The sequence below is a fragment of the Pangasianodon hypophthalmus genome, chromosome 19 (assembly GCF_027358585.1).
Source record: "Pangasianodon hypophthalmus isolate fPanHyp1 chromosome 19, fPanHyp1.pri, whole genome shotgun sequence".
Taxonomy (NCBI): Eukaryota; Metazoa; Chordata; class Actinopteri; order Siluriformes; family Pangasiidae; genus Pangasianodon; species Pangasianodon hypophthalmus.
This window is the reverse complement of record NC_069728.1, coordinates 17,761,840-17,784,422: the sequence shown is the minus strand read 5'-3', so window position 1 is coordinate 17,784,422 and position 22,583 is coordinate 17,761,840. Positions and strand designations below refer to the sequence as shown.

The following is a 22,583-nucleotide window of genomic DNA, read 5'->3' as shown; positions in this document are numbered from 1 at the left end:
ACACAGCTAGCTGCTAACCTTTTGCATAGCCAAATGAAATCGTCTCCACTGAGCCTGCTCACTAAATCACACGCTGGGCTTGAAGGCATTTGAAGGCATATTGTGAATATATTTTTATAACATTTTAATAGGGAGTTTGCGATTATTATTTTTACTGTTTTGCCAAAAGGCTTTTGCTAAAAGCACTCTAAAGACAAAGTGTGGATTAAAGTTCACTAATCAGAGTGAGAAACGACTATAAACTCAACTACTCCATCTCTGCCAAAAAAAGAAGCAACATTTTGATATTGAAACCTGTTACATCTATGGATGCATTTTTTTGTCTCTCTCTCGTTGTCTCTCTTTCTCTCCATTTCTCTTTCTCTCTCCATCTCTCTCGATTTCGGTCTCTCTCTCTCCATCTCCATTCACCTCTTTCCATTTCTGTCTCACTCTCTCCATCTCCGTCTCTCCAATTCTCTCTGTAGCTCTGTCTCCATCTCTTTCTTTCCATTTGTCTCTCTCTTGTCTCTCTTTTCACATCTCTCTCTATTTTTCTGTTTCTCTCACAATTTCTTTCATCTCTCACTTTCTATTTCTCTCGCTCTCTCTATCTTTTGTCCATATCGCTCTCTCTCTGTCTGGCTTATCCGTATCTCCATTTCTCTTTTTCTTCAATCTGCCTCACTTGTTACGTCTCTGAACGTATGTCTCTTTCCACAGATGGGCTCCTGAGTGGTGCAACAGAGCAGCGTTCACCCTATCGTCCGGAGAACGCCTGTTTGAATCTCAACAAATGCCACGGCCATCCATGGTCGGAAGTCAAGAGAGCAAAGTTGGCCATGCTGTCTGGGTGGGAGGGGCATGCTCTCTCTCCCCTATCAATCACAACGACACTAGCCAATCATGGGGCGTCTATGAGAGTCACATATGAGGAAGAGGGCAGATAGCAGAGGGAGAACTTTTATATTAGGGAGAAAATATGGGGGAAAAAAAGTGTTTTTTTTTTTTTTTTTTTTAAATTCAGTTTTCATTTTCAATGCTAAATATTTTTAAATAAATATATTTTTACTTAATATATTTTAAATGAAAAATAAAAAAATATATTTTTTAGACATTATATAAAACATCCAACTATTTTTGCACGTTGCACATTTTATAGTTAGATTTAATGCTGTGGAACATCTGAACATACCACGAAAACGGAGAAAACAGAAAGCGGAACCGAAACTGAGAGCGCTTACAACTGAGACTCATAATTTGTACTCTATTTGCAGCTATATGTCAAGTCATAAACTTTGTATTCTTATGCTAGATTTGTGATTTGTGTATACATGCTTTATTGTACAATGTAAATATGTAATGTAAATATTGTACATACAGCTAACGATATCGGATTTCAGTGTGGAAGTACAGTTGTAACACAGTTAACGTATGGTCACCTAAGTGTAGTTAATGAAATAAACCACTAGGAAAGAACCAGCTACAGGAAACACATGCTGTAATTGAATTAGAGCTTCACCCGTCCTGTAGGGCGGCACTCTCCTCTAAACACCGCACTCTCTGTCTGCAGGCTGCAGTAAATCCATCCAGCGCCAGCTGACATGAAGCCAGACGCTCCTGCACTCCTCCAGCAGCAGATGTAGACAGGTGTGTTAGGAGCTTCTCTTCCTCTTCGTGAAGTTTAGTCAGGCGTTTCTCACCCTCGCTGACCCGCTCCAGACACACCTGAAGCACGGTGCATGTGTTACAGAAATTCAGCAGTTTCTGTAGCCAAGGTAGAACTGTTTGGCTTCATTTGAATACATTAGATACATTAGAATGATTTGGGTACAGTCTTTTACTTTATAAACAGTACTTTACTTAAGCAATTTGAACACCAAGAAAGAATGGCTTTGTGTTTGCTCAGAGAGCAGGAGGAAAAATGTACAGAAAAAATGATACTTAAGCGTAAATAGGAGTATTGTGTCAAAAAAGTTAAAAAGTGTGCACTTTTTATAAATAAACACAATGAAAAATCAGGATTTCTGTTTGCATCGCATGGTCTGTATGAGCTTTTCTGACTACTTCAGTCATAAGAAAATAAGAAAATCCAACCACATTTCTGTACAGATCATGTTTAAAATTAAAATAACTTACATTTTATAAAGAGCAACTATGACTAAAGCTAATAAATGAGGAAAACTTTAAAATAAATAGGTATCGCTTTACATCCAGGTTCCCTTAACTGAGTAAGGAATAAAACAGTCAGTGTCATGCTGTTATAGATAAATAATCAACAGCAATGTGGTGTGATGAAGCAGAGTTACTATTTCCACTAACATCTCAAAATGTTTTATTCCTCTTATACCATAGCAATTTGCCTACAATTACAGGTGTTTTACCTATTGAAGTATGATTTTTTAACCATTTATAATTACATTTAATGTTGTGGAACATTGATATTATAGCAGCTATAAACAGTCGCTCCCTCACCAGCCTTTTTTACCCGCAAAAGAAAAGCCACAGCTTGTCATGTTAATAAAAACTCCTCTGCCCTGGAGAATTTCTTACTGTATTACAAAGCGCTGACACTGGAGACTCCTTCCATAAACGTTAAACAAACATCACCTTACAGAAAACTTCACCATATCAATGACTACACACATTTTTAAATCTGTTTAAGTGAAGCGCCCGCTGTACAAGTCCCTGTGAATGAGCTGCTCCTATAGAAACGATAACATATTTGTTGCTGCACTACTGTGAGAGAAAGTATAGAATTATTTTGAAGTGCATTATTTTTGTACAACAGCAACGGTCGGGAGTGTGTTATTTCCCTTATACCACAACAATTTGCCAACTATTACAATGTTTAATTAATTGACAAACGACATGTCACATTTTACCGGTTTGTAGTTAGATGTAATGTTGTGGAACATCTGAGAGACGAGTTAGTTCCTGTTCTCACTTACGTTATAGCTGCGATAAACAGTCATTCCCTCATCAGTCTCTCTCGCTCTCTCTGTCCCGCTCTCACACACAAACACACACAAAAAGCTCAATCTGTCATTTTACCAAGAAAACGAAGAAAACAGAAAGCAGACTCATTCCATTCCAAATGCGAAATGTCTCCTAACAAAAAAAACTTCACCACACTCTCAATTACGTGGAGCGTCTACCCTACAAGTCCCTGTGTATCGTTTACGTTACAGTGGAACTAACTGTGCGGTTATACGAAAATAATGCACACTTTCTGATCAATTAAACACTCAGGATACAGTTCCCTGGTTAAAAAAAAAAAATTCAAGAGAAGAAAGAGAGGTTAGTGAGGGAATGACTGTTTATAGCTGCTATAACGTAACTGAGAACAGACTTTCTTGATTCATGGATATTCCACAACATTAAATGCAACTATGAACCTATAAAACGTATGATGTGTCGTTCTTTAATAAATAAAATTGTAATTGTTGGCAAACTGCTGTGGTATAAGAGGAATAAAAAATGTGCTGTTATAGGAAAATGATCAGCAAAAGGGTGCGACGTGGGCCGTTCCTACCTCAAGGGTGAACTGGCAGGCAGACAAAAGAGTATTTTCCTAAACTGGATCTGAAAATAACCAGAATAATTCAAACGTGATGCTACCTTGAGCCTCTGCAGCTGAGCGGCAACCTCAGGAACGTCTCCTGCTTCCTCAGAGCGCTCCTCTGTACCTGCTCTCAGCTCCGAGAGCCAACTGTGGAAATCCTGTGTGAGTTCTGTGAGCGAGACAGCATGAGTAAAGGATGAGAGATGGACAGAGAGGAGGCAAAGCGATGTACAGTCATCACGGAGGGATGCATTGACACTCATGTTTATGAGAGCAGATGGTCTGTGTGGGCGGGTCTGGAAGGAAAAAAAAGCTTTCTGTTGTCCTAGTAACGAAGCCTAGTCAATTCCCACTGAGAGCTGTCAGACTGTCTGTGGGAGAGAACGTGTGTGGGGGTGTGTGTGTGTGTGTGTGTGTGTGTGGCAACAGGTGTACATGTACGCATGGACCTCAGTAGAAACTCTCCTGCTGTAGATCCTCTTACCTTTAAAACGGTGCAGAAGTGTTTCCTGTAGAGTTTGGAGGATTCGGCTGGAACGCTGAGTGGCTGCTTCACTCCGCTTCACCAGCTCAGTGATGCTCTCCCCCAGAGCGGTTAGCTGCTGAGCAGGGTAAGCTCTACAGAGCACTCGGAGAGACTCACCCGTCACGTCCAAACCACCGTCCACCTGCTTCAGAGTCTTCTGCAGCTCCTGAAATATCAAAACAACCAGAATTAATATTTAACCATAATCCTAGAGGTATATTATTTATAACAGAAGCAGACTTTCCAATCTGGAATAAGAAAAATGAGTAGCTCCAGAAAAATTGTATAGTATATAGATATGACGCTCTGTTCTATACTTATTTTTACTTTTTTTGTTTGTTTTTGGAAAATGTTGCATTTTTGACCATTTTCAGCCATTATCTAGTGCATTCCTAATAACTATAATCAACTGATGTTAACTATATACTTGTCTAATGTTAGATTGGACATACACTGCCTTCTGAATTCTGATTGGTCAAAAGGTGTTGATTAATTTCCTATAACAGCAGCTCAGACAGTAGTGCAGCTGCAAATCACAGGTTTATATTAATTTGTTCTAATACATTACTGTTTCCATAGTAACAGCTGATTGACGTCTATGGAGGACATCTAATAACAAAAAAATAATTTCTGTAAGGACACATTTAATCAGTGTTTATTTAACATTTATGGAAGGAGTCTCTGGTGTCTGTAACGGTCAGGAAGTTTTTCGGTAAGATGGAGGAGTCTACATTTTGCGGTTATTCGGTAACCTGACAAGGTGCGAGGTTTTTTTTTTTTTGTTAATTAACATCGAGAGAGAAAAAAGTGAGGCTGGTGAGGAAACAATTGTTTATAGCTGCCGTAATGTAAGTTAGAACAGGAACTAACTTGTTTCATGTCACAAAATTTTACTATAAATAGATAAAAAAGTAGGTTTTCTGTCATTAAAATAATATTAACATTGGCAATTTGCTGTGCTATAAGAGGAATAAAACACTTCGGAACATGCCGTTATAGAAAAATAATCAGCTTCATGGTGGTAACAGTAAATTCGCTTCATTACACCACAGAGTCTTGGATTATTTTCCTCTAACAGCATGCACCCAAGTGTTTTATTGCTTAATTATATAATTCCCAAGACTCTACAAAAAATGTCCTATAGGTATATTGTTAAAATAAAATGCAGCCGGATCTACGAATATACCTGAATATGAAATTTAGCTAACGTCAGCTAAAATATCTTTCTCTTGTCGCAGGTTGAGACGAGTGGGATTTAAGCACCTGAGTCTGGATAGTCATTTTCACACAGATTTATTTACCAGTAGCCAAACATCTGAAAATATACTGTTACCGTAGCAACAAAAGTATTTTTCCACCACTAAACACTAGCTTGGTAGATATTTTGGCATTGGCGTCGTCTAATCTTGAATGAAATCCATGCAATAGGTTTAATGACATCACTAACTGAGCTAATATGTAGCTCCGCCTATTTAAATAGAAAAATGTGACAGAATCAGTGCTAAAATATGTGCTAAGCATTTAAAAAATCGCATATTTGTGTTCAAAAATAGTTTAAAAACTAATTATGGTCACTGATTTCAGTAACACTGAGTGCAGTGGGGCGAAATGTGCTGCATGAGCGAGAAGGATGGTGTTAAGAAGTACAAGGAGATCCCTGTGGTGCAAATGGAAAAGTCTAACCTTTATCTTGGCCACATTTTCTGGGTCAGATGAGTGCGATAGCTCTGACAACGTGCTCTCGACGGCGTGCAGTTGTTCAGCCATCTGGGAAATCACGTCCTGGAGTTGCTGGCTCTGACAGCTGAAGTCCCTCAGGATGGACCTGGCCTGCTCATAAACCTCTTCAGCGTGGAAGATCTTCTTCCTCAGATCAGCTGCCATCGCCTTGTCAGAATAAAAATATACAGTGGGTAAAATATGCCACGCAATAAAACCTGCCACATTATACGTCGAAGATCCTCTATCGATAGACCTGTGATGAAACATCATCAATCAGCGTGATCCAGGCTCACAAACATGTTTCAAAGTGAGCTGGAGGTAATAAGGATATTTTTCTGTTCCTCAACACATTTATTTGCATTTCGTCATCACCACTATCGTATTTGTAGCTGTCTTGTAAGGTTGCAGTAATCCTACATCATCCTCCTATTGGTGGATTTTAGATGAGCATCATCACGCCGCTTACACTTTGACATTGTAATAACTCTGTCATCAGCTATCTTTGGCGTTAAAATCACTAAATCACCACAGAGATCAATTCACAACCAAAGAATTCTTCTGCAATGTGTGATTTTTTTCCTTTCACAATGTGCAAGCGCGAATTCAGGTCAAAAATCATAGCGTGTAAACAAGGCTTTACTTATAACAAGTCAATAGAATGTACACGTAAACATTTCGTAGAATTCAGAAATCTGATTGTAATATATTTAAATTAAGTACTTCCATACCTTTTATGAGATTTACCTATTTTTCTTAACATTTGTAACTCTGTGTGTTTGTTTATATTAAAATTCATATTTTGACAATATAGTATTATAAAGTCAAAAATGTGAAAAATCAAACATAGAAAGATAATATTCATCAAATAGTCACTAACACACTGTTTTCTCAACGAATGCCTAAGTGCTTATACAATAGAGTGCGTTTAAGCAAGTGTGTTATTAATAATAACACTTTGTGTTATTTGTGTTATTAATAATAACTTGTGTTAACTTTGTGTTATTAATAATAACACACTAGGTGTGTTATTAATAACCCTGGGTGTGTTAATAATAATCATATAATGGCGTAAAATGTAAAATGTAAATGTAAAACTGTTACTAGAGATTTAAAAGTAAACAAAAAGAAACACAGTGTTGATTCAGTAATGTTAAAGCATATACTTTTAGCAAACAGGGTTCCTTAAGGATTCATTGGATATTTCTAGCTTTCCAAAGGAGTTCCACTTGGAACCTTTGCTGTTTTAGGGTTCTACAAGTGTGGTAGAACATTGAAGTGCTTTTACCTGGAGCTCGATGTCAGCTTCCTGGTTCTTCGTCACTTCCTGTAGTTCAGTAACTTTTCCTTGCAGGGTCTCCATTAGCACCTTCTTACACTCAATCTCCAGCTGTTCAAACACACGTCGTTTTATCATAATATTTTACAGACTTGTTTATACAAATCCAACATTTATACAGTTTTCCTCATCAGGTGTGTGTTCTGACCTTAAACTGCCTGAGGCAGTCGTCCATGTTGGCACTGGATAAGAGGTTAACAGGTCCATCACTGAGCTCGCTAACTGAAGTGGCGCTCCAACACTCAATGTCGTTAACGACTGAGTTAATCTCATTCCATAACTCAAGAGCGGATGTAAGACGATCTGCTTCAGTTTCCGTCCTCTCTGATGTCTGAGAGAAAAATAGACAAGCACAGGGCTAAAGGGTTGTAATAATGTTAGTCTAGATACATTGATAGAGATTTAGAAACATCTCACGTCCATCCACTGGTCCACGATGGTGTCCATTTCCACGCGGACTGCTTCTGCTAAGTCTTCTAGAAAGTTCCTCAGCTCGCTGATGAAGGACTTGCTTTTACAGATAAACAAATCGAGGTCGTCCTGAGCGCCTGCCAACTCTGACTTCACTGCCTCCAGCTACAGAAATACATAAACTCTCCTTTAAGGTTTGCATTTATATAATAGTTCTAGCCTCCTCAAAAGTTCTACTTTTCTGGAAGGAAAACTTTCCAGAAAACCTGATACCAATATTGTACTTATTTGCCCTTGGAAACATCAAAAGGAGGAGCTACAGCATCTTCCCACAGTACAAGTACCCTGATAAAACACCTTCAACATAAAACTCAGCACAAGGAGTTCATCACTAACTGCTAAATGAGAAAACAAAATGTCTACAGATGATGTTAGGTGAGTGAAAATTTATACAGCTCTTAGCTCGTGCTTTGCCGAAGTGAAATAAAACCTGTTCGTCTCTAGCCAAGGTAACAAAATACTCTGTGACGTCTCTGATTGATTAATACCAAGTGGGCTGGAATCAGTATCCACTCCAGTATACTCACATTCAGTCTGAAAAAATGGTATCGATGCATCCCTAGAATAAACTCCAGAACCACTAGGATTGCTATTTGCCATTTAATCGGTGCATATTTTAATAAAATACCGAATTAGCCTGACGCATGACACTGACCCGGGTCAGGGTTCTCCGGATGTCCTCAGGGTTGTGCTGGACAGACTGGGTAACAGTGACAACATGAGCTCTCTCGACAACTGAGCCGAGTTTGTACTTCAGAGTCTGGTAATCCTTACACATCCCCACCAGCACTCTGCACTGCTCCTGCCTGCACAGAGACAAAGCAAACTCAGGCAGTGCTGCTCAGGTTTTTAGTCTGGATGTACTCTGTAACTGTTAGATGATACACTTACTCCTCGGAGATGATGTTTTTGATTTTCTCCCAGCTGGTTTGGACAAGGGTCACATCCCGCCGGGCCTCTCCGACCATCTCAGGGTCTCTGTGAGCCAACTGCTCCCCTTTCTCCCCTAACCACAGCTGACTGTGCTGGAGAGCATCGAGCTCCTCCTCCAATTGGTTCAGCATCCACAGTCTGATACACACACACACAAACACACAAAAAGGAAGAAGAGTATCAAACGTTAAAACTGAATTCTGGATTCTAGTCAGATGGTGTTGATTAATATTCTACAACATCACATCTCTGAAGGTAGTGCAGCTGCAAAGTTTCTATACTAACAGCCAATTCAACAACAGGGACTTAGCCATTTATGGAAGGAGTCTCCAGTGTGAGCGCTTTGTAACAGTCAGAGGTAAAACTGTAAGTGTTCCTCCACAGGAAATTCTTAAAGACCAAGGAGTTTTAACTCTTTCCAGTTTCTTGGTAACATGACAAGCTAGAGCAGCACACAGTATTCTGGACTTTATATTCCGCCCACAGGATTTGATTGACAGGTCTACCTTTGTTGACAGTGAAAATGCAAACAGGATTTGTTGGGTTGTAGTGTGAGGATAAGCAAGTACAATCGTAAATGTAAGGACTGCGATAACCTTTTTACCAGTTTAGACATGCATTTCCATTGTAATTTTGGCAGCCAATGTATGTTGTTTTGCAATTAAATTTGAATTATATTTTAAATTATACGTAACACACATTGAGACATTGTGCCTAGAGGATATCATCCACCAAAATTCAGTGACAGGGCAAAGAGAACATCAGTCAGAGAAGCAGCAAAGAGGCAAAAGGTAAATCTCAACATGATGCTACCACCACAATGCTTCACTGTAGGGATAAATATCTACAGTGGAAGTGGGGGAAGTGGTAGCTTAGTGGTTAAGATGCTGGACTCCTGATAAGAAGGTTGAGAGTTCAAATCCCAGCACCACCAGGCCACCACTGCTGGGCCCTTGAGCAAGGCCCTTAACCCTCAACTGCTCAGTTGTATAAATAAGATAATTGTAAGTCGCTCTAGATAAGGGCATAAATGTAAATACTTATGCAAGCCACTGCATATAAGAGGCACTGATATGGGTACCTTTGTTGGAAGTTCTGTGTGCTTGGCTCAGGAAGCCATGGTTTTCTGGCTCTATCCTCCAGCTCTGTCAGGCTCTTCAAAAGCAGCTCCTTTCTTCTCGTAAAGGAGCTCCACAAGGCTCCTAGTGCCTCTGCCTCACTCTGCCTTGTCCCCATGCTCCTCTGAATCTGCTGCAGTTCTGAACCCAGATCCTCCACCAGCCCCCGGCAGGATGTCCGGTCCCCATCAGTCCCGTGCAGGTGTAGATATGCCTTGTTCAGACTACTGTCCAGACTTACAGCCTGCACCTCCACAGAGGCTAACTCCTGGGACAACTGCTCTAGTTCCTGGTTCAGGTTCCTATCCTTGGTTTGGTCCCAGTTTGCCTGTCCTACAGCTCTCTGCAGGGTCTGTAGTGAATTGGTGGTCGACCTATAGGTCACCAAGAAGGTCTCAAGTTTAACCAGAGCCTCAGAACGGTTCTGCAGCAGACTCTTAGCCTCTGAGAAGGGCTGGAGACAGTCTTCCTGCCTGGCTTGTAATCGGTGAAGATCCAGTGGAGCCAATGAGGGACTTAGTCCCTCCATGTGCTTCTTCAGGTCCTCCATCGCTTTGCTTTGGGTTTGAAGAAGAGCTTCATCATCCTTTAAATGGAAAAATAGAACATGTAGGATGGTTTAGATAAGAAAGATTGATAAATATATGCACAACTAAGAGTTTGTCTTTACCTTGATCTGGGTACCAGCAGATGTCAAGTCAGTAATGGTGACTTTGGACCTGTATCTCAGCTCCCTGAGAAAACTTTCACTCCACTGACTGAGGGTCATTAGAACCTGGTTAAACTGCTCAAGCTGAGAAAGATGGGCCTGAAGTTCTTGAATCCTGGAAATCATGGAAATCAATAAATGACATGCTACAGCTACTTTTATTGTTCCAAGTTCCTGTTGAAGGGTTTTACACACAACCTTTAAAGGTCCGTACTAGAAGGACCCAACAAATAACCCATTAGGATTCTAGATTTTACCTCTGAAGGCTTTTTAGTCTTGGAAAAAATATTTGGTAGTTACATTAAAGTAGTTATAGTACACTCTTGGAAAAAATATTTGGTAGTTACATTAAAGTAGTTATAGTAAGGTGATTAAGTAGTAAGTAAGGTGATTGGAGCAAGCATATAATCCTGAAGATACATCACCACTCATCTGAGGTGCTTCATTAATTCTTGATCAGAAAGTTAGAACCATTAAACCATCAACTTGAGGAACACCTTCTTGAAACCTAGCTAAAAGGGAAACTCTCTGCTGTAAGGTAGCATATACTCTTAGCAAAAAGGGTTCCTCAAGGGTTCTTTGGATGCTTAACAGTTCATGCTTTCTAAAGGGGTTCTACTTGCAGACCAGTAGAAGAACCCTTTAGGATGCTTGATGGAAGGCTTTTTCTTGTGTTTACCCAGTTGCTAAGTGTGTGTGCAAGAACCATTCCTGAACTGTAATTCTCTGTAGAACACTAGATTAAATCTCAGCTATGTTTGCAGGTTTACCTGAGAGGTATGCTCACACTGAGAGAACACCACCTCTCCTCCAGGATGCAGTGAAGCTCGGTCAGTTCTCCCACTCGTTCCTCTGATGCTGTGGGGTACAGAAACTCAGCCTGGGTCTCCAACTTCTCCAGCAAAGACTCCTGAGAAGGAACCTCACTCTGCAGGTCCTACCAGATAACAATTACGTCCAACACAAATGTATTAATAACTAAAACCAATGGGAATACTGTTCAGCCAACGGTTCTTCTAGGTCAGGAACTTGGGTCCAGAAGCAACACACCAAATTCAAACCATGTCGGTTGTTAGTATCAAAGAAAAACATGTAGAAATACTACTCTGAGTGATTTACCTGTAGTGTTTGTAGCTGACTGTGGAGTTTGGCTTTATCTGTGATCAGGTATGGAGTATCAGATTTACACAGTTTCTCCGCACTGTCCAACCAGCCCTGGAGAACTGAGAGTCCTCTTTCATATCTAGCAAAGGAAAACCACAAGCAGGAATTCAAAATTAACAGCCAACACAGCATTGTGTTCTTTACTCCATCTCACATACTACACAAAATTATTCTCCACTTTCAGCTATTATGGGACAATAACAAAAAAAAAGGTTTCTCAAGGTTTCTTTGGATGGTTAATGGTTCTGGCTTTGCCAAAGGTTTCTACTTGGAACTTTTTGTAAAAGGAGAAAACTACGGAGTAAAATCAGTCAGGAGAACCTGTGCCTGAAACTAATGCTTGAAAGTAAAACATATCTAATATTATTGAAAAATTTCAAAGTGAATCTTCAGATATTTGAATATATTGGTTCTATATTCAACAAAATTTCAACAAATTTGAAATTTAGAGCTTTAGGTATTAAAAAAAATAAGGATAGTTGTTGAAAATTCTGGTTAAAACAATTTCAAATAATTCATTAGAAATATTTGAGTTCGATTAGATCTTGGCTCAATAGTTCTTTCTAAGTATCTTGGATGTTTTCCCTGAATTTCATGACTCGAACAACCCGAATTTTCGACAGACATTTTCAGGCATTACAAATACAGGTTCAAGTTCTGCTAGAACCTTTTAGGGTGCTAGAGTTAACTTTTTCACCAAGGGTCATATTCAGATTTGAGTTAATCACATGTAGTGAGGATTTAGTACAGAAACTGTGCACATCAGTATTCAGACCTCAGGTGTAATTACAGACTTAAGTGCAATTCAGAAGTTATGTGAGATTTATGCACACAGAGCAAAGTTTGACATTTAGGACTACAATCCTATTAGATTTAGTTCACTGCTTCAGGAACTTATCACTGTATTTATCTTTTTCATTTTTCAATTGTCTGTTACATTATATTATATTGAATGGCAAAGGAAAAGTCTTATGTCTTTTCCTCAGTCCTTATTTTCTATGCCACTTGCTAGACAATATAGAAGAATCAACTTAACCCAACTCTGAATACACATAACACATCAATATTAAGCCAACTTTTGCCAATTTTGAACTCTCAGAGTGCAGAAACTGTGTGATGTTCCAGGTCTGCTTTAACATTTCCTCCTGACCTCAAAACAGATCGATGAGAAACACATAATGCTGGACTTACTGCTGCCATCGAGTCAACAGGTCCTCCAGTTTGGCTTGTTTCCTGGCAGCCTTATTAGTGTATTGTATATGAGCCTGCTGGAGGTCTGATACTTCTTTCTGCAGCTGATCTTTATTAGATATCCTTCTCATACCCAGGCTCAATGACACCAGTCTGGGCTGCAGGAGCTTAAGAGCCTGCCATGCATCCTGGGATTGGAGGAAATGTGCATAAGCATAAAAAGAACTTTTGTTCTTCCAAGTGTTGATAAGCAATGCTAAACTAGTGACTGAGAATAACAGTTTAGCTAGCTATAGTGCATAGCCATGAAGTCTTTTATACGAACAATATCAATGCAAAATGACAGTCAAACAAGATAAAACAGGCAGATATGCTGGTATATTTCTAAGAAAAAACTAAAATTATACCGTCTTTGGGTTCTGTCATGTTGAGAAACATTAACGTTGAGGCAAAATTTTTTAAACTGTGAGAAAATTGCTCGCTCAAAAGTCACAAATGCCAGACGAGTGGATCGGTCGAGTGCTTTCATGCTTATTAGTCCATTTGCTGATTGTGAATCAGAGTGAAATGTTTTTGGTTCGTTTGCTATTTGGTTGGGTTTGGTTTCACACAGCATATAATTAAATGAAACAAAAAGAAAAACAAGTAGAACTCAAAGCCAATAACATCAACAAGTCTAGTCCTTGTTTATTACTAATGTGTCACCTGAAACACCCTTAAGATAAACTTCAAACAGGAAAGAAAATATTGAAGAAAAACTATTTCTGACTTTTGACCTTGCTGTGACCTTGACCCTGTTTGGATCAATTTCAAAATCTAATGAGTTCATCTGCTGGTTGAACCGCTGAAAACCTCCTCATAAAACCATCTAAAACATATCCAGCCTTTATTTACTCTTATGGTTTCTTGGTCCAATATCCAGAACACATGGCATTTCTGCTTTGGCTCAGTTTGGGCCTTGCAGCTCAGTTCAGCAGCTCTACAAAAAAAAATGCTGTTTGATTCAAGTCGATTCAGAGTCAAATCACTTTCTCACTAGGTTTCAGCTGAAAAAGGACACAAACTCCGACATTTTCAGACCCGAGTGTGACTGCAGTGTTCTCACCTGCCTAAAGAACCGCACCGGACTAAACACTTCATATATAAAAGCACCCTTGCTAACATTTCTTACTAATAGCTCTCTAAGTCAAAGATATATACCATATGCTCATGATGAGCTTGGTACGTCCCTGATGTTGATGTGCAGCCTGTAACTGGTTTATTCAACTTCTCTGCAAGATCTTTTAGCACACTTTTAACCTGAAAGAAGCAAAAACAGACAGAAATTCAGGCTAAGAGTATGTAGCATATACATACACAGAGCAGCATAAGGCGATTTAATGCTCGTACCTCCTCCATATCCTCAGTTAACTTCACTTTATGCGACAAGCTGGCCTGAAGCTCCGCCCCTCGTTGCTTTACGCTGTTTGTTAGCTCCTCCCAGTATCTTATGATCTGCATCAAACGAGCTTTAATATGCTCCGCCTCCCCGGGAGTGATGAAACGAGTCAGAGCACGTGACTCCGCCTCCAATTTTCTCAAGACGTCCTTCTTTTCCTCTAGACCTGCCTCCATCGCCTAGGAAACGATGCAAGTCTATGAGAACGAGCACAAACTCTGAAAACTGTTATATAAAGTCCCTGGTAATAAAGTGTTTTTTTTTTTTTAACCTCCACAGTGTGAATTTGTTGTTCCAAGGTAGCAGTGTTGCCATCTACAGCCTCCAACTCCTTCTCTCTCTCACACACCCAGGAGGAGAGTGCTTCTGACTCACAGCTGAAATGCTGCCATCGTGCCTGCATCTCACCAAGCTCTGATATCCTGCATGGAGTGAGGAAGAAAACAAGACACATGTCACACAGTCACAAGTTTTAAAGGAACAGTTCAGGCTAAAAATAAAATGTGCATAATTTTCCTCTATCCTAACTCTAACACAGTCAAGCACATGTCTGAGGTGTGGACTGGAGCTACGACATACGTACATATAGCTAGCAAGTAATGAATGCTTATAGCCTTTAGATCATTATTTAGATTTTGCACAAAGCCGCATCTCCAAATCATCACACACTCTGGACAGTGATTGCTTTTCATTGTAGCACGATTGCAACATACTGATGAAAATCGAATGCAATGCAACTGAGAGATGAAATTCAACAAGCATTCAATGTCATGAAGGCTTTGCTTTTCAGTGTGAAATGTTTTCAGCATGTCACTAATGAAAAGGAACAGTGTTTGTACACTGTATTTTACTTATTTCACAAGTGTGACTGGATTTCACTCGGATGAAATCTCCTTTGGCTTTTTTGCACTTTAAGCATGCAGTCTACCTGGTGCTATACCTGCAGCTATAAGCTTTCCTTACTCCTTAGCAACGTTAGCATTGTAGTCCACTGACTGACTACATTTGGGTTAGTGAACATACCGTTCATTTAAATTTTCAACAAACTAATGCTGTTAGTGTCACTGTTAAAAATAAATGTCAGGCTAAATGCACAATTTAAAAAATAAAGTTCAAGAAATAAAGTCATAGATTCTGACGCAACGAAAATAAAGTTGCAATATGATGACAGAAAGCTGTAATATTTTTGAGAATTAAATTAATATTTTATCAAAGTGGCAATATTTCAAGGTTCCTAGAAAAAAATGGCAATATTTGGTAATATTTCAAGAATACAGTGATGGTAATTTGAGACTAAAGTCTCAAAGTTACAAGAAAAAAGTGGCAACATTTCAGGAATAAAATCAATCTTCCAAAGAAAAACAGCAATATTTAAAAAAAAAAAATTTCAAAAGTTCCAAGAAAGACACAGAAATATTTTTAAATTCTTAAAATATTTTTTTTCCCTCAAATGTTGTGACTGTATTCCTGTAATATGAGAATCTATGACTTTATTTCCCAAAATGTTACTAATTAATTTTTGAAATCGTGTCTTAAAGCAAAATAGTTTCACATTTCTCACAATGGATTTCTAACAGAGGCAACATTATTTTTAAATTGTTTATTCATTAATTAATTTATTTATTTTTAAACTATAGGCCTGCTTCAGTGACCAAGTCACTGATAAGTCAACACTAATCCAATTAGTAAAAAAAAAAAAAAAACATCCAGAATGTGGATTTGTCCATTGCTAAAAGACCAAAACTCAGTGTAAAGTCATGGGGATCTCAGCAAAATTGTTTTCCAGTCATTAGGTGTTTTTCTTAGGTAGCATTTCTTTACAAATCTCTCATCACAAAAGTCACTAAATTTGCTGGAAATTTGTAGGTAAGCAGTCTCACATTTTCCCGAGGCTGTCCTGCGTGTCCTGCACTCTCCTCTGAGCCGCTTTGGCCTGATCACGCAGCAGAGAATAATTCTCCGAACCCAACTGAATCTCAGACGCCTTTTTCATCAGTGACTCAGTCTTCTCGATGAACACGCCAGTCTGTATATGAAGCTCCTACACACACATTCACGGCATGTAGAGACTAGATTATACAGAAACAACTTACAAATATTGAAAAGAAAATAAACATGAACAGGAAGTGGAGCTTTTAATATATGACATAATTTGTAATCAAAGCCAGTCAAACGTCTAGCATTAAGAAGAAAAGCAAATGCTACAGAATAGTAGTGTTAAAAATATTAAGCAACTGTCCATGAAATAACTGAAGTCTTTATGTTAAAGCCTTATTATCAGTCAAAACTCTATATTTATGCTTTATTAAAAGCAGGTAAAATAAAAAGTAGAGATGTAACCGAATCCGAGTATGTTACTGAGAATGAAGAGATAGTACGTTCTAAACAGACAGGAATACAGATATGAATAAAAGGTGCACAGGTTTAAATGCTCAGGGTCGCAGTAGTTTAAATTAGGCTACTAGTTCGTTAAATTTTGGGAAATACTGCAGAACTAACGCAATCTGTTTGAAAATATTGCAGACAGAAGAAACAAAAATAAGTGAATATCTCTAGAGATGGATTATGAACTGGCGTGACGTAGCTGAGGCTGAGGAACTGTCAGAACCAGAATGCGTACATCACGCTGACACTGCTGGAAGTTTTCCCTGTTTTTCCATATTGAATAATAAATAAAGTTTAGGCCACGCCCCCTTTTGGTTCAGTTCGAATCCAGATAAGGATATTTGGATTATAGGACGGATACAGATATCGTCATTGTGGTATAGAAAGGCAATCTGGGTTATTTGTGATAAAGAATCTTAGAACAGATGGTTTTAAATGTTTGAACAGTGTAGTTTTCACTCTTACGCGAGCGTAATCGAGCTGATTCGTGAGGTTTTCCAGGCTGCTGAATATAAACTCTCTCTGCAGGACAGGAGTCGCGCTGCACACAAACTGCCAGACGGCCTCTCGGTCCAGCTCAAACTCCTGCCATGCGCTCAGAGTGGCCTTAAACACACACACACACACACATACAAATATGAGTAAAACGTGCCACAACAATATCAAATTGCACACAATTAATAACTAAAATAATTCTAACACTGTGAATAGACATCTACACCACAGCGCTGTTGAATTCTGGATTCTGATTGGTCAGATGATGTGGTTATTAATTTTCTATAACCGCAGCTCTGACATTAGCACAGCTACAAATCACAGGCTTACAATATAATTAACGTGCTTGTTTTAATATGTTATTATTTCTATAGTAACAGCTCATTCACAGGGACTTGTACAGCGGACGCTGGATTAAAAAACATTTATGGAAGGAGTCTCCAGTGTCAGTGCTTTGTAATTGGGAAAGACTTCAGGACATTCAAGAGAGAAAAAAAGAGAGGATGGTGAGGGAACAACTCTTTATAGCTGCTATAGCATAAGTGAGAACAGGAACTGACTTTTTTTTTGCGGATGTTCCACAACATTAAATGTAACTATAAACAGATAAAAACTATGAAAATTATTTTTTTTAAAAATCATGTGCAAATTACTGTGGTATAAGCGGAATAAAACATCTCAGGACGTCTTGTTATGGGAAAATAATAAATGTCTGGTAGAGTACAGTAACTCTGCTTCATGACAGCACCCTGTCACTGATTATTTTCCTAAACCAGCACAACACTGAGTGTTTTATTCCTTACATATGTAAGGAATATACATTTCTTCAGGCAGTTTTCAGGATTTTCCTTAAGTACCTGTAGACGTTTCTCTTGTGCTGCCCAGCTGCAGTCCTCTCTACTCTCCTCACCAGGAAGCAATGCTTCACACAGACATCCTTTTCTCTTCTGCTGGGACTTCAGTTTTTGCTGTTCGAAAATAAAGCACATTAAACTAAAGTAGATGCATTCATTTATTATTTATATATGCTTCTGATTATAGGTTAATTCATGCAAACATTTATTATTTATATTAGCTTTTCTGTTTATAGAATTCATTCCTGCACTCGTTCATTATTTATATTCCTTTTGATTGATGGTTTTTGGAAAAGGTTTCGGGTTCTGAATTTAAAAACGTGGGCTTTAGGTTCACCTGGTGAATGAGAAGCAGCTGCCTGGCCTCCGTTACACTCTCTGCATTCAGGATTCGGCTGTGTTCCTGCGTCTGAAGCACGTCCTCCTCCTCCTCTCCTCTCTCACTGTTCCCATCTAGAGACATCGCCTTAGCACACGGAAAGCGAGAGAGACAGACAAAGAGAGAGAGAGAGAGAGAGACTGTGCTCATACACACACAACCCTACACACACCTGTTCAAATATCCATGCACTGCAGAATAATCCCGTTACTGATATTGATATCGTACTTGCTGTATATCTACTGTCCTGTTTCTGTGATTAAACGGGAAACATAAAAATTAGGCACATGACTGCACGGGACAATGATTTGTGTACAGTGACCTGACGTTTTAAAGTTAAGATCAGTTATCAACATGCTGCTGCGATATCCAATCAGATCCTCTCATCTAACTTCAGATTTATGTCGAACGTTTTTTAATCTCCAAACCAATCAGGCTGCAGCTCACACGGCAAGCCAAAAAAAGAAAAAAAAGAAAACAACAACATGGAGGACAAAGTGCTCGAATAGTCTTATTAAATGAGCGAACAGGAATAAACACTGCAGCGTAACTCGAGTTCATAAATTTATTTGTTTTTGGGATCAGATGTCACACACTGGTCTGACTTTAACTCTTCACACAGTTCCGTTTGCGTCTGAATGAAAAACAAGTTAAACTAGAGATGCTCTTACTTCATCTAGGGAGGACAGCAGGGTGGTGAGTGTGTGAGTGAGCTCGTCCAGCGCTGCTCTCTGTGTCACAGCCTCAGCGTCGGTGCTCAGCTCCTCCAGCACCTCCAGACGAGCCGTGAGCCAGGACAGAGCGTCCTCCTGAGCCCTCTGCACCTCACGCTGCGTCCACACACACACACGCACACACACACAAATAAAAAACATCCGCACCACAAAATCAGTGCTTCGAAAATGACAATGTTCATATGTGTAACAATATTTAAAAAGAAACTGCAGCAATGCTTCCAGTGAAGACTTCATAATAAATTATTACTAAGCAATATACATATTAATAAATAATACATAGTTTACTAATTAAAGATTTATTAAAGCAGTAAATATTTTATTAGATATTTATTGATAAAGAAATAATTAAATGAGGAAATATTTAATATAGAATCTGATCATTAATTTAATAGATTAAAAAATTGGTTTTTAATCTGATACATAAATAATATTGTATTTAATATTTATAAATATTTATTTACTGTATATTATATTTATATTATTTGTATAACATTACAAATATTATAAAATAATCAACAAAGTTTTTCTTTAATTTTTCCCTATAATCCAAAAATTGTTTTACTCATCTTATAGCACAGCAATCTGACAAGAATTAGAATGTTTTATTTGCTTTAAAAAAATATATATATATATACCTTTTATCCATTTATTGTTACGTTTAAAATTACGTTTAAACGTACATCAAACGTCCGTGAAACAAGTTAGTTCCTGTTCTCCCTTAGGTCATAGCAGCTATAAAGAATCGTTCTCTCATCAGCCTCTCTTTTTTTTTTCTCTTGATGTTAAGAAGTCGTGTCAACAAGAAACCGCAAAAAGCGTAAACTCCCACGTGTCAGAAAACTTAAAACCTCAGACTGTTATAAAGCACTGACACTGGAGACTCCTTCCATAAATGTTAGACAGATCACCACCATATCAACGAGTACACACGTTTTTTAATCTGTGTGTGTAGAGCATCCGCTGTACAAGTCCCACTGAACGAGCTGTTACTATAGAAACGATAACGTTTCGACGTGAGCGTCAGCTCACCTGCACAGCGAGGCTCTCTCCGTCTCTGTGCTGGGAAGAGATCCAGGCTGAGAGTTCACCGAACCTGAAACAGATCAGATACACGACGATCTCAGAAGTTTCATCTCCACCATGTCCATGCACAGGATAACGCTTCACAGTTCCAGTCCTCACCTGCAGTGCCACTCGCTCCACTTGTCTGGATGCTCCTGGAGCCTCACGTGAGCACTTTCCACTTCACCTTTGACCTCTGATACAGTATCTCTGGTGTCCAGTAGGACTTTTTGCACTGGGTCATTTTCTGGAAGTTTCTGACAGAGCTGTTCCATCGTCTTCAGTCTCCTCTCGCATGCAGAAATAGGGTTCTTGTTTCTGAAAAAAGCCTGAGTGTGCACGAACACAAACATAATCGCGTATTTATTCTCTACAGAGACTCTATTTCCTATGTCTTTACATCATCTTTTTTTACATTCTCTCTCCTCTGCTTTCAGTTTTACCCTGTGTTCTCGGATCATTCTCTCACTGCCAGCTGTAGCGAGCATCTTCTCCTCTCTCTGCAGCTCCGCCCTGCACTCCTGCAGTGATGTCATCACTAAGCGCCTCTCCGCCTCCACTCTCAGCCTCATCAGGTGAGCCGGAGCTTCAGCCTGGATGTCCTGGTCAACACAATACAGACAAGAACCTTCTAGTAGCTCTTATTACACCACAGCACTGTTGGATTCTTCATTCTTATTGGTTGGAAGGTTTTATATAACAGCAGCTCTGACAGTACTGCAGCTGCAAATCCCAGGTTTTTATTAATGTGCTTGCTCTAATACGTTATCGTTACTATAGTAACAGCTCATTCGTGGAGTTTTGTATGGTGGACGCCCTAAGACTAATAATTTAAAAACATGCTGTTGCTTAAGAAACAGTGTGCAACTGTTAACATGGTGACGTTCTCTGTCAGGAGATGCATAACAGCACACTACTGCAGATTTTATATTACAAATTTGTATTCAATTTCGATTAACTAGTAGAACTGAAAAAATCAGCTGAATCAGAAGACAGAAAGAGCGCGGTATATCACAGTCATATAAAATATGCACGCATAGCTAGGGCGTCATACAATCAAACGTGTTTTTAGACCTATATGCATTTTTCCAGACTGAAAAATTAGCTCCGCCCACAGAGAGAACAAAACTGCTCAGAGCTCTGCCTTTTTTTTTTTTTTTTTTTTAACGACAATGTATCAGACATATGTAGTTTTAACAGAGGAATATCCTCTGCTGTTTATGATAAAGAACCAGAGTGAAGCAGTTTCCTCTGAGTCTGAATATTAACATCGCTGCTCCAATCACAATTCGATTTGCAGACAGAAGGGAGGGTGCTAAAAATTACACACAGCTTCTTTAACATCTAGGGGAGAAGTGACTCTCGTCAAACTATCGTCAGGAGGTAGTGAGTTCTGTGAGAGCAAATTTGTCCATGCTCTCTGAGTGGGAGGGGCATACTCTGTTTCCCCTGTCAATCACAGCAAAATCAGCCAATCATGGGCATCTCTGAGATCATGTATGTGGAAGAGGGTTGATAGCGCTTTCCTCCAGGTGATGTAGCATGAGCAGCAGTTTAAAAAGGAGAGCTAGGCTTAGGTTGGGAATTGGCAAATCAGCAAAATGGGAAAAAATAATGGTAAGAATTTAGGAAAAAAAGACTCAGGAGAGAGGATGGATGAAAGGATGAGAGTCAGACTGACCTTCCACTGTTTGTGCAGCCTCCTGACTGACTCCTGTAGACCCTGCTGTTCCTCCTCGGGTAAGATATCAGTGAGGTCATCACACGCCTTCAGGTATGCGTTCAACACTCGCTGGTCCAGTCGGCTGAAAAAGTCCTAACCACAGAACCACACACACTGCTTACAATCAGTCATGAAATGATTTTAAAAGAATCATATTTCAATATTTCAGTCAGGTGAAAATGCTTTCATATTCAAAACTGGAGCATGTACTGTACATCTATCACGTCCTAAAGGTCCCACTGACAGTAATGACACGCAGGAATATTATCAAGTCATTTGCATATCATAAAAAAGTCTGAGAGTGAATAATAAGTGGGCCAGCTCTTCTCTGGTGAGGATGGAATGACGTACGCTGTGTTTGCTGAAGAGCTCAGCAGGGTCTCCTCTCTCTGTCAGACACGCCTGGCCCACCCTCAGTGTCTTCTCCAGCTCAGCGCGAGTCTCCTCGAATCGGCGTGTCAGGTTACCGTTAGCCTCCGCGACCCTCCTCCACTCCAACGCCTCCTGCATCAGAGCCTGCAGCGAAGGACACGTCTTTCCTTTCTCTTACGTTTTACTCTGAATGCACCAGTTAAAAGCTTGATGAAACATTTTTAATTGATTACCACATTAATAGCTCTGAGTTTAACAACAAAGAGCATAGTATATATTGTTTAAAAAAAAACTCTCTCATTCATCACCAACAGACCAGCATCCATTAAAGTCCATTACCTCCAATGTAAAAAAAAGATCTACAAACTAAATATGTCACTTCTTCTGATATAAGGTTTTTTTTTTTTAATTATGTCTTTATGCC

General features: G+C 39.2%; 1 protein-coding gene across 5 annotated transcripts in view; it reads right to left on the bottom strand.

Annotated features, from left to right (window-relative positions):
• The window catches only part of syne1a (spectrin repeat containing, nuclear envelope 1a), a 217,340-nt gene that overhangs the window by 133,606 nt on the left and 61,151 nt on the right, over positions 1-22,583 (bottom strand). For all 5 annotated transcript variants that reach the window (XM_034313740.2, XM_034313739.2, XM_053242235.1 and 2 more), the window contains 27 exons: positions 22,139-22,303; positions 21,746-21,880; positions 20,508-20,666; positions 20,185-20,393; positions 20,032-20,095; positions 18,937-19,095; positions 18,224-18,352; positions 17,890-18,000; positions 17,003-17,143; positions 16,033-16,193; positions 14,424-14,574; positions 14,104-14,331; positions 13,915-14,013; positions 12,715-12,902; positions 11,479-11,602; positions 11,130-11,296; positions 10,321-10,474; positions 9,614-10,236; positions 8,491-8,670; positions 8,255-8,405; positions 7,546-7,704; positions 7,277-7,459; positions 7,078-7,179; positions 5,754-5,957; positions 4,029-4,236; positions 3,601-3,713; positions 1,502-1,707 (listed from right to left, as the gene is read on the bottom strand). In XM_034313740.2, coding sequence (XP_034169631.2) covers positions 1,502-1,707; positions 3,601-3,713; positions 4,029-4,236; positions 5,754-5,957; positions 7,078-7,179; positions 7,277-7,459; positions 7,546-7,704; positions 8,255-8,405; positions 8,491-8,670; positions 9,614-10,236; positions 10,321-10,474; positions 11,130-11,296; positions 11,479-11,602; positions 12,715-12,902; positions 13,915-14,013; positions 14,104-14,331; positions 14,424-14,574; positions 16,033-16,193; positions 17,003-17,143; positions 17,890-18,000; positions 18,224-18,352; positions 18,937-19,095; positions 20,032-20,095; positions 20,185-20,393; positions 20,508-20,666; positions 21,746-21,880; positions 22,139-22,303 — 4,673 coding nt within the window. The remainder of the gene's footprint in view (positions 1-1,501; positions 1,708-3,600; positions 3,714-4,028; positions 4,237-5,753; positions 5,958-7,077; positions 7,180-7,276; positions 7,460-7,545; positions 7,705-8,254; positions 8,406-8,490; positions 8,671-9,613; positions 10,237-10,320; positions 10,475-11,129; positions 11,297-11,478; positions 11,603-12,714; positions 12,903-13,914; positions 14,014-14,103; positions 14,332-14,423; positions 14,575-16,032; positions 16,194-17,002; positions 17,144-17,889; positions 18,001-18,223; positions 18,353-18,936; positions 19,096-20,031; positions 20,096-20,184; positions 20,394-20,507; positions 20,667-21,745; positions 21,881-22,138; positions 22,304-22,583) is intronic.